Source organism: Stegostoma tigrinum, chromosome 4 (assembly GCF_030684315.1).
Source record: "Stegostoma tigrinum isolate sSteTig4 chromosome 4, sSteTig4.hap1, whole genome shotgun sequence".
In the NCBI taxonomy this organism is placed as follows: domain Eukaryota; kingdom Metazoa; phylum Chordata; class Chondrichthyes; order Orectolobiformes; family Stegostomatidae; genus Stegostoma; species Stegostoma tigrinum.
In genome coordinates this window covers 14,467,645-14,480,023 of record NC_081357.1, presented here as the reverse complement: position 1 = coordinate 14,480,023, position 12,379 = coordinate 14,467,645, and the positions used below count along the sequence as shown (strand labels likewise).

General features: G+C 42.7%; 1 protein-coding gene across 2 annotated transcripts in view; it reads left to right on the top strand.

The window, feature by feature from the left end:
- Positions 1-12,379, top strand: part of kif6 (kinesin family member 6) — a 522,710-nt gene that overhangs the window by 249,260 nt on the left and 261,071 nt on the right. For both annotated transcript variants that reach the window (XM_048531738.2, XM_048531739.2), the window contains exon 13: positions 8,045-8,260. In XM_048531738.2, coding sequence (XP_048387695.2) covers positions 8,045-8,260 — 216 coding nt within the window. The remainder of the gene's footprint in view (positions 1-8,044; positions 8,261-12,379) is intronic.

The following is a 12,379-nucleotide window of genomic DNA, read 5'->3' as shown; positions in this document are numbered from 1 at the left end:
TTACAAGTATAAAGAAGTTTTGTAGATTTCAAAATGTATGTCCCACCCAGTAACACCCTTCAAACCCACAGGCTGTACCACCTGGAAGACCATCAAGCAGCAGATGCATGGAAAAACCATAGCCTGCATCTTCCTTTCCAAGTCACATGTTGTTCCAACATGGAACAATATCGCCTGTCTTCATTGTTGCTGAGTCAAAAACCTGGAACTCCTTTTGTAATATTCCTCATGTACTTCACAGCATGCTTTTTGTGTACGCAACTGCTGAGAACCTGGAGCTGGTGCAACAATGCAATCCAGGATGACAATGAGTACCCACGACACCGCCATCACTTGTAGCTCACCATCCACAATGACAAGGAACTAAACATCAGCCGGCAGGAGTCACCAGAGACTAGGCCATGGTATAGTATAACATCCAATCTGTGTTACTTCCAAAGGAGACAAGGTTTACATTTAAAGGGTCAAGATGAGAAAATAGATAAAAACTCCACCTCCCAATAACAGTCTCAGAACAGCATCCTTATGGTTCCCCTTGTCCTTCCAATTCTTGACCAAATCTCCTTGCTGTACCAGAATTGAAATCACCCAGCTCTCAGAAGAGCCTCATTCAGACCTGCTGGAAACAAACCCACGTGGGCCTGGGCTTGAGCGGCCACCGCACATGCCTGAGTCTCAGGGTTACATAATTCCAGTTATCCGTCCCCACTATCCCAACTAATCTTGGGATTAAGTTTCCCACGCACTTTCCTTCTCAGGACTATGCCAAGACCCCCTCCTGCTTCTATTTCGGGACTATAATCCCAGCCCACCTCCCCCATCCTGGGACTACATGACTCCCCTCAATCCCTGCCTCAGTTTTGGCATTGAGCACTGATTCCTTTTCACACATTTTGCTCACCCTATTACTCACGCATGCCATGGGGACCTTACAAATTCATTTATTTTGCTGACACTTTCCTGCTCCATTCATTCTTCAGCAAACCAGGATAGGCTTCCAGCAAATCTTCTGATTCTTGCTGGCCATTCTCCATTCAGAAATGGGAAAGAAGTATGGGTCATGAAAAGAAGTAAGGCTTGAGGGGAGGGGGTTAGCAGTCAGCATGACGCTCAGGTGAAGAGGTCGGGAAGGAGAGTGTTGGGGAGAAGGGGCAAGAGTGGAGTTGGGGGATGAAATAAAATGGGAGAGAGGAAGGGAAAGTTAGAGGAGATTGAAGGGTAAAGTGAGGAGAAAGGTGGTAATTAGGCAATGACTGGGGATGAGAGCAGAGACTGGTGGAGGAAAGTGGAGGGAGATTGGAATAAGAAGGAGGAGGAATGGTGGAGAATGTGAAAGTGGGGTACATGGAGGAGATGAAGGAATGGCAGGGAAGGAAGCGGTGCAGTCAGCAAGACAGAAGAGGGAGGTGAAAAGGGGAAGTTCTGTAATATATTAAAAAAACTATAGTAAATTATAACTAATTATAATAACCATCATAATTAATACCCTTAATGATCCCTCTTTAATTCAGCTATGTTAAACTAACACACATTTGGTGCTGGCACTTGGATGACTGAAGAATTGTTGGCAGCTTTTGTTTAATTCATGGTCATTTGATTTCCAATGGCTTCAGCTGAATGCTGCTGCGTGTTTTAAACAAAATTAAATGTTTGCAATTGATATGATCGGAGTATTGTGCAATTTCATTTCAGGATCGTTGATTTTAGATCAACATTGGATGTCAAATGAAGACTTTATAGTGCAAACTGAACACATTGGAATGTAGATTATCCTGAATGAGTGTGATCAAATGTTGTTCAGTATAGGTCTAGGATGTTCAAGGTACCATGAGTGGCTCAGCTGCATAGCGGAAGGTCAGCAATGGAAAAAGATACAGTAATTGGAGCAGATAATCATTTCTGCTGCAAGCGTGACTCCAGGATGATATGTTGCTTCACTGAGCAACTACAGGACTTTGTTTTGGGAAGATGGTGACCACCCATAGTTGGCCCGTCTTGGCACCAGTGACCTAGATAGAAAAAGAGATGAGATTCTGAAAGCAATTTAGAAAGTCAGGAAATAGATTAGTAAATCAGGACTTTGAAGGTTAATCTTAAATTTACTCCCAGCTTCACATGCTAGTGAGGATAGAAGCAGGAAGATTGTTTGACTAAACATGTAGTCTGAGAAATGCTATATGAGGGAGGGCTTCAGACATCCAGCACATTGGGATTGATACTGGGGCAGGTGAGAACTTTATGAAGAACGTGGATTTCACTTTAGCAGGACTGGGATTAAAATTCTCGTGGGGAGATAATCCCAGCTCACCTCCCCATCGTGGGACTACATGACCCCCTTCAATCCCTGCCTCAGTTTTGGCATTGAGCACTGATTCCTTTTCACACATTTTGCTCACCCCATTACTCACGCATGCCACGGGGACCTTCCAAATTCATTTATTTTGCTGACGCTTTCCTGCTCCATTCATACTGCAGCAAACCGAGATAGGCTTCCAGCAAATCTTCTGATTCTAGCTGGCCATTCTCCATCCAGTAATGGAAAAGAGGTAGGGATCATGACAAGAAGTCAGGCTTGAGGGGAAGGGTTTAGCAGTGAGCACGAGCTCTTGAAGAGTATTCATTCTAGCTTGTCAGAGGGATGGGAACCTAAGAGGGAATTCAGATTGAATAAAAAGAAGCTGTTCATGGGAAGTAGAAAAGTAGGAAGGATAGCATGAATGCGTCCCAGCATCAAATAAAGTTAAAATGCAGAATAATGTTAGAAAAGCAGAATTAAAGGCACTCCATCTGAATTCCCTTTCTCAACGAACTATGTATAGTATCGAGGGCTATTGCAGGCTTCAGCGAGACATTGACAGAATGCAGAGCTGGGCTGAGAAATGGCAGATGGAGTTCAACCTGGATAAATGCGAAGTGATGCATTTTAGAAAGTCAAACTTAAATGCTGAATATAGTATTAAAGGCAGGATTCTTGGCAGTGTGAAGGAACAGCGGGATCTTGGTGTTCAAGTGCATAGCTCCCACAAAGTTGCCACCCAAGTGGATAAGGTTGTTAAGAAAGCCTGTGGTGTTTTGGCTTTCATTAACAGGAGGATCGAGTTTAAGAGCCGCGAGGCTATGCTGCAGGTCTACAAAACCCTGGTGAGACCACACTTGGAATATTGTGTCCAGTTCTGGTTGCCTTATTATAGGAAAGATGTGGAGGCTTTGGAAAGGGTGCAAAGGACGTTTACCAGGATGCTGCCTGGACTGGAGGGCTTGTCTTACGAGGAGAGGTTGACTGAGCTCGGACTTTTCTCTCTGGAGAGAAGGAGGAAGAGAGGTGACCTGATCGAGGTGTACAAGGTAATGAGAGGCCTGGATAGAATCGATAGCCAGAGACTTACCCCAGGACAGGATTGACTGCCACGAGGGGTCATAGTTTTAAGGTGTTAGGAGGAAGGAGTAGAGGAGACGTCAGAGGGAGGTTCTTCACCCAGAGAGTTGTGAGTGCATGGAATAGCTTGCCAGTGGTAATCGTGGAAGCAGAGTCATTAGTGACATTTAAGCGACTGCTGGACATGCACATGGACAGCAGTGAATTGAGGGGAATGTAGGTTAGGTTATTTTATGTTTGGATTAGGATTATTCCATGGCACAACATTGTGGGCCGAAGGGCCTGTACTCTGCTGTACTTTTCTATGTTCTATGTGAGTTGATAACGCAAGTAATAATTGGGTGTGACCTAATTGCCGTTACTGAAATGTGGTTGCGAGGTGATCAAGCCTGGTGTCTGAGTACACAAGTTTTCTTGATATTTAGGAAGGAAAAGCAAAGAGGAAGAAATGGTAAATCAGGAAGTTAGAGGCGGCTGTGACGTGGGTGATGCAGGAAGCAAGGGTGACTTCAGTTACATAAACTTGGGTAAATCTAATGAGAACCAATGCGTAGAGGACAAAATCTGTGCAAGATTGTTTTCTAGTTTATTGATGAATGTGTGAGGCCACAAGAAAGCACTAATGAATAATTTTTCTGTAAAATAACCTTGAGGAAAGAATGATAGTGAGATGGAATCATCTTATTATGCTTGAAAAACAATGCAGTTCAGCCTAAAACTGGGATTTTGAATCTAACAAAGGAAAGTATGTGGGAATGAGAGGCAAATTGGTATGATGGTGGACAGACAGTGTTCATGTTTAAAGACCTAATCCGTGGCTTTCATCAAAATTACATTCACTTAAGGCACAAAAGCCCAATAGGAAAAATGAGTCAACTGTGCCAATAAAGGAAGTTGAAGATTATATTACTTCAAAGGAACAAGATGATAAAGTTGCCAAATAACTAGTAAGCCTGAGTTTTGGGAGCATTTTGGAATTTAGCAAAGGAGGACCAGGAAACTTATAAAGAAATCAAGAATCAATATGAATGTGAATTCGCAAGCAATGTAAAAATAGACTGTTTGTATTTCTATGGTTATGTAAAAAGGAAAAGATTAGCAAAGAAACATGTGGACCTTTTACAGGCAGAAGCAGGAGAATTTATCATTGGGAGGAAAGGGAAAAGAAGCAAAGTAATTGGGATCGTAGACTAATAGAAAGTTTACAACACAGAGAGGCCATTTGGTCCATCATTCCTGCTTTTATAAAAGGAGACATCTTCCAAAATCAATTGAGATCCAAAGGAGTACTGTGAATGAGGAACTAAAAGAAATTAATATAGATAAAAGCGTGGTGTTCGAAAAATAAATGAGACTGAAAGTTGACAAATTATCGTGTTTATCTCAAGAGTATTGAGGGACTTGGCTGCAGCAATAGAGGATGCATTTGTGGTTACTTTTCAAAACTGTGTAGATTCTGGAATGGTGCTTGCAGATTAGAAGGTTGCAAATGTTACCCTTTTTTTGTTTTTGTTCACTTGTGGGACATGACTATCGCTGCCCCACACTCTTCATCCTTCCTTACTGATAGCTGCGGCGGTGGGGGTGAGGAGGAGATTTTGCACTCCCTCCTCTCCCCTCCAAATGAGAAATGGGGGGAAGAGGGGGTAACGGCTGTTTTGTTCTTGTTACTTTTTAACAGAACTGTCATAACTCCAGTCTGTGGGAGTGTGAAGAGAAATGAACTTTGGTGATTAAAATGGAATAAAAAATTACTTGCTGACTGGGCCAGCATTTCTTGCCTGTCCCTCGTTACCTTTCATTTGCTTTTACTTGATTTGATTTATTGTAGTCACATGTGCGTAGGTACAATGAAAAGTTTTTTCTGTGAGCAGTACAGGCAGATCATTGTGAACGAGGAGAAGGTCTTGGTGAGCTGCCTTCCTGAACCGCTGAAGTCCATGTCCTGCAGTAGACCCACATTGTTATTAGGGAGGCTTTCCAGGATTTTGACTCCCTAATTCTAGAATCCCCAGCCATTGGAAATAGTTTATTGTAATCTCTCCTGTCTTTTTCTGTTAATATCTTAAAGACTTCAGTCAGATTCACCCCTTAACCTTTTAAATTCTAGAGGAAACAAGCTGAATTTGTGTAATTGCTCCTCATAACTTAATCCCCGAAGTCCAGATATCATTCCTGTAAGCCTACATTGTACTCCTTCCAAGGCCAGGATATCCATTCTAAGGTGAGGCACCCAGGTCTGCTCACAATACTTTGAGTGGGGTCTAATCAGAGCTTTGTATAACTGCAGCATAACTTCTTTGTCCTTACAGTCCAATCATAAAGGACAGCATTCCTTTAGCCATCTTGATTACTTTCTGTGCCTATTCATGACATTTTAAAGATCTATAGACCTAAACGCCATCTTTGGATAACCACTGAATTTGACTTCACACCATCTAGAAAGTATCCTGATCTATCCTTTCTCAATCCAAAATGGATAACCTCAAACTTGTTTCCCAGGAAATACAGCTGCCACAGTTTTGCCCGTTCACTTGGTCTATCAATATCCCTTTACAATTTTATGTTATCATCTACACCCACAGTGTTGAGTAACTTTGTGTCATTAACATATTTTGAATGTTGACTTCCTACATCATCAAATCATTCATAAACAATGTGAATAAAGGGTGCCTGGGATTTCTGGAGATCATTGACTCAGCACTTCTGGCTTAACATTGTTGCAAATGCTTCAGCCTTGTCTTTTGCACTGACGTGCTGTGCAATCCCAACATTCAGGATGGAGATATTTGTGGACCCTCCTCTTCCAGTGAGTTGTTTAATTGCCCACTGCAGTTCACAACTGTGCTCGTTCACTCTTCGTTGATGCAGGCTTGATCCTCTGACGGTGACAATTGAGTGGAAGATATGCTGATCCTTGAGGTTGCAGATTTTGTGGGAGTCTATTTTTTCCTGCTGCTGTTGGCCCACAATGCCATATCGATGCCCAGTCTTGAGTTGCTCAAATTGTTTGAAATCTGTCTAATTTAACACAGTGATAGTGTCACATAACACGATAGAAGGTATTCTCAATGTGAAGGCAGGATTTCATCTCCACAATGTGGCCACTCTTACCGATACTGTCATGGACAAATGCATCTGTAGCCAGCAGATTAGTAAAGGTGATCTTGTTGGTTCCCTCACCTGGTCTTGTGGCTATGTCCCCTAGGACCCTACCAGCTTGATTAGTAGTGTTGCTTCCCAGCCATTGTTCATGGTGGACATTGAAATCCTCCACCCAGAAAATATTCTGCACCTTTCTTCCCTTAATGCTACCGCCATATATTGTTCAACATAGAGGAGCACTGAGCCTTCAGCCAAGGGAGGATAGTCCGTGTTATTCAGCAGAAAGATTCCTTGCCCATGTTGACCTGAAACCATGAGATTTCATGGTATCTGGAGTCAATATTGAGAACTACCAGGATACACCCAGCCGCTTGTACAGTACCCTGCCGCCACTTCTGCTGGGCCTGACCTGCAGATTACAGGGCATATCCGGGGACAGTGTTGGTGGTGCCCAGGATTTTGTCTGTAAGGTACGATTCTGTCAGCCTGTTACTCGACTAGTCTGTGAGACATCTCCCAGGTGTTAGTAAGGAAAGCCTTGCAGGCTCGACAGGTCTACTTTTGCCACTGTCATTTCCGATGCTGAATTCGATGCCAGATAACTCACATGGTTTCATTTCTTTTTTGAGACTTTGTAGCAAGTGTTACATTTGAGTGACCTGCTAGCTACTTCAGAGGGCATTTGAAAACCAGATGCATTCAAAAGAGCTCAAGGGGGTTTTGACAGACTGAGTGGCGAAGAACGTAACAATGGAATATAGTGTGGATAAGAACGAAGGTGCAGAATGTTGCTTAAATGGTGGGAGATTTGGAAGTGTTGATGTCCAAAATCATCCCATTCTGATTCATAAGGCAGTAAATGTGAGCATCCAGGTGCTGTTAACAGTTAAATAGACAAATGGTATTCTGATCTTTGACCACTAGAATAAAAAATGTCTTGGTTACATTTCGTAGAACTTCAGATCATCTATACTTGACATAATGTGTCCTGTTTATGGTTAAATTTGCCATAGAGGGAGTGCAGCAGAGGTCCATCAGGCAAACTGAGGAGAGGTTGGGCAGACAGCGCCTGTATACTCTAATGTTTTAAAGGCTGAACACTGATCAAATTGAATCTTACAGATTTCTTAAAGGAAGACGCTTTTTCACTCTCAGCCTGCTGATAGATTCCAATAACTCGTCCATAACCAAAGTTAAGTAATACGCCTGAAGTTCTTCGGTTTCTCCTGGCCATTTTTTGCATTATTCATGAGAGTGACATTTCCTGATTCAATGGCACAACTATAAAATCCAGAGAGCTTCAGAAAATAATGTCTGGAGCATTTTCAAGTTGTTCACTTCATGTTTTAATACATTAGGCTGGAATACGTTCTGTACAGGAGATTTATTTAAGATTTTTCTTAATACTGTTTCCTTTCCAAGATTTTTTTTGGTTTTTGTACCCTCTTTTTACACTATGAAAACAGATGCAGTTTTATTAATTTAAATTGTCCTTTGCTTATTATCCGTAATGGTACTGCAAAGTGTCTGTTCACTGTTCGTTTCCTTGAGTAGCTATTTTAGATATTCTTGTTAATATGCTAAAGAAAGAGAAGAAGCGGGCACAAGATGCCATCAATCAAATGAATTCGGCCAAATGTGGGAAAATAACTCCCTCTAGTGGCCAGTCTTCAAAAACTTTAAACTCAAGCCAAGGATCGAGACAGCTTTCTGAATCAGGATTTTCTAGTAACATGAGCACCTCAGGATCTGAGACTACCTTCAATTGCAGGAGAATGAGTAAGTATCTTAACATTTAATGACGATTTTAATCATTTCTCTGAAATTGAACAATAGCTACATTTTGATCAGAGATAATGGGAACTGCAGATGCTGGAGAATCCAAGATGACAAAGTGTGAAGCTGGATGAACACAGCAGGCCAAGCAGCATCTCAGGAGCACAAAAGCGGATGTTTCGGGCTTAGACCCTTCATCAGAGAGGGGGACGGGGAGAGGGAACTGAAATAAATAGGGAGAGAGGGGGAGGCAGACCGAAGATGGATAGAGGAGAAGATAGGTGGAGAGGAGAGTATAGGTGGGGAGGTGGGGAGGGGATAGGTCAGTCTGGGGAGGACAGACAGGTCATGGAGGTGGGATGAGGTTGGTAGGTGGGAAATGGAGGTGCAGCTTGAGGTGGGAGGAGGGGATAGGTGAGAGGAAGAACAGGTTAGGGAGGCAGGGACGAGCTGGGCTGGTTTTGGGATGCGGTGGGGGAGGGGGAGATTTTGAAGCTGGTGAAGTCCACATTGATACCATTGGGCTGCAGGGTTCCCAAACGGAATATGAGTTGCTGTTCCTGCAACCTTCGGGTGGTATCATTGTGGCACTGCAGGAGGTCCCTGATGGACATGTTGTCTAAGGAATGGGATGGGGAGTTAAAAAGGTTCACGACTGGGAGGTGCAGTTGTTTATTGCGAACCGAGCGGAGGTGTTCTGCAAAGCGGTCCCCAAGCCTCCGCCTGGTCTCCCCAATATAGAGGAAGCCACACCGGGTACAGTGGATACAGTATACTACATTGGCAGATGTGCAGGTGAACCTCTGCTTAATATGGAAAGCCATCTTGGGGCCTGTGATGGGGGTGAGGGAGGAGGTGTGGGGGCAAGTGTAGCATTTCCTGCAGTTGCAGGGGAAGGTGCCGGGTGTGGTGGGCTTGGAGGGGAGTGTGGAGCGGACGAGGGAGTCGCGAAGAGAGTGGTCTCTCCGAAAGGCAGACAAGGGTAGGGATGGAAAAATGTCTTGGGTGGTGGGGTCGGATTGTAGATGGCGGAAGTGTCGGAGGATGATGCGTTGTATCCGGAGGTGGGTGGGGTGGTATGTGAGGACGAGAGGAATTCTCTTAGGGCGGTAATTGTGGGGGCGGGGTGTGAGGGATGTGTTGCGGGAAATACGGGAGGCACGGTCAAGGGCGTTCTCGACCACTGCTGGGGGGAAGTTGCGGTCCTTGAAGAACGTGGCCATTTGGGATGTGCGGGAGTGGAATGCCTCATCGTGGGACCAGATGCGGCGGAGGCAAAGGAATTGGGAATAGGGGATGGAATCATTTTTCGGAAGTTCTATTGCAGCTAACAAAAAGGTTACTGTTGGTATCTAATTGATTGGCCGCTCGTGACATTGCTACTGAACCAACATATTCAATGGAGTGACACTCATTCTGGTGAATGGAATAATCAGGCTTATATTCTTCATGGTGCTTGCTTTTGATGACTTTTCCTGATTGCATATTCACTTCAAACAGAGGGTGTTAGAGTATTTTTCTGATTACCTTCTTTAAGTTTGTTATGCTCATTTGAAAGCTGGAAAAATTTCAATTTTAGTGAGAGTCTGATTTGGCATTTTAAGTCAAAGCTGGATACAGTGAAATACTTCTCAGAAATAATAAGCTGTATCATTTGTGTAGCACAGAAACTGCCCACATAAGCCACCTCCCACCCTTCTTCATCTAGCCATGTCATATTATATTCTGTTATTGTTTTCTATATCAATGCCATAAGTTCTCCTTATATATCGCTGTGCTATTCACTCAGCACTCACTGTGAGAGTGTGTTCCACATTCCAAACTCAAACCAAGAAGATTGTCTGGGACCTGTAATTTATTGTTGGCTGTCATTTTTGTAACCGTTGGTTTCACACTTCTACCATAAGTGAAAAGATATTCTGTACATCTACCCAATTAAGTCCTTTCATTATTTGTATCGGAAGGTCATTGTTAAACTTGAGAGGGTTCAGATAAGATTTACAAGGATGTCGCTGGGATTGGATGATTTGAGTGTTGGAGGCTAATACAGGTTAATAAAATCATGAGGAGCATGGATAGGGTGAATAGCCAAGGTCTTTTTTCTGGGGTGGGTGGAGTTCAAAAACTAGAGAGCATAGGTTTAAGGTAAGATGGGAAAGATTTAAAAAATACCTGAGGGGGTAACTTTCATGCTGAGTGGTGCATACGTGTAATGCACTGTCAGAGGAAATGGTGGAAATGGGTTCAGTTACAGCATTTAAAAGCCATCTGGATGGGTAGATGAATACGAAGGGCTTAGAGGGATATGGGCCAAGTGCTGGTGAATGGGAGTAGGTCAAATTAGGATACCTGGTCAGTACGAATGAGTTGGACAGGAGCGTCTGTTTCTGTGCGGTATAACTCTATGATTCTATGACCTGAAAGTTTTAAAGAAGCACTTAAAAACAACAGGCTAAAGTGACATGGGTAGGGAAGGATGAAGTGTGCTCCTTGAGGTAGAAATAACAAAGTGTGGAGCTGGATGAACACAGCAGGGCAAGCAGCATCTTAGGAACAGAAAAGCTGATGTTTCGGATCTAGACCCAAAACGTTAGCTTTTGTGCTCCTGAGATGCTGCTTGGCCTGCTGTGTTCATCCAGCTTCACACTTTGTTATCTCGGATTCTCCAGCATCTGCAGTTCCTAGTATCCATGAGGCAGAAGCTTGGATTGAACTGCTCTGAATTGTTATTGTGACACCTGAAAGAAATGTGGTGGATTTATCCATTGGCTGTTTGGAACAGGCAAAGTACTGACTTTCCTCAGTGAGTCAACATTTGCAAGATGTGTAAGAGTGTCCAACTTTAGATGTGATTCCATATTTGAACAGCATTTGTTGGATAATCCTGAATGTGCAAAGAATTACATCCAGTTTACATCAGTCAGGTTTATAATGTAGCACATTTGTTTTTACTGGAAGCAATTCATATTAGTACATGACTCTTTTCTTTGCAGACAAAAAGAACATGTACACATATTGTGCCTGTTTTAAGTCAACAAAATAAGAGGCAGCCATTCGCTGGTTTATTTCTCGGGGCAGTACCTTGCCAATATGAGTCAACCTGCTTGGTTAAATTTGAGCAAAAGGTGTCTGTTAACTGCCAATTAACATTCATGGGTACTTCCCTATAGCAATGCATTAAAGCCAACTAATCAGCATTTTCCTCCCATGAAGTATAAATATTGGCTTTCTCCTTGAACTGACTTTCTTGCTAATGGTTATGATGTGTGCAAGATGAAAATCTTTGACAAAGTGCATGTTTTAGTCATACTGAAATTCGGTTGTCATTACTAAATTTTGGTTCCCACCGTTTTCCTCTGGGTTATGCGGATTTTTTCATTTAATTCCTTTTTCAAAAGGCAACAAATTTATTGGGGAAAAATTCAGTTGAAAGAAGCATGAAAGCTTCCTGAAATCGCAAACAAAATAAACTAAAATGCTTATTAGAAGTTCGAGAAAGTGGAGAAGTAAGGATTTGCATTGGAAGGGGGAAAAGGATAGTGTGTCATTTGAGCAATTTGTTCACTTATTGGTCGCTTCCAAGCTGAAAAAGTCACAGCGAAGAAAAAATAAATTCCAGTGTTCATCGCCCAAGACCGTTTCGATCGCCACCTAGCAGATGTCTATTAAGCAACATTATTAAAAGTCTGTGAGTTGGATCTGTGCACAATCTGCTCAGTCAAGCTGCTCCATAGCATAGAATGATCCATTTAGAAAGCGAAGAAAATAAATTGCAGAAGAAGTTGCATTATCTGCTTTGCTCAGCTTTCATAAATAATTGTAGGCTTCATTATTACTAAGTAGGCATCACCACTTGATTTTAAAAAAAATGGGATATGTGCATTTTTCTGGCATGAAATTGACTGCATGTTTCATAAGGTATGCCCATGAGTAAATGCCCTTGAGAAATGGTTGTGTGTTGCTTTCTTGAATTACTGCAGCACATATATTATGGATTTTGATCCAGCGGCAGTGAAAAAACAGCGATGTAGCTTCAAGCCAAGATAGTGTGCCAGTTGGAGGAGAACTTCTAAGTGGTGGTGTTCCCAGGTGCATAAAAATAGTTACAGCAGATAACCAACT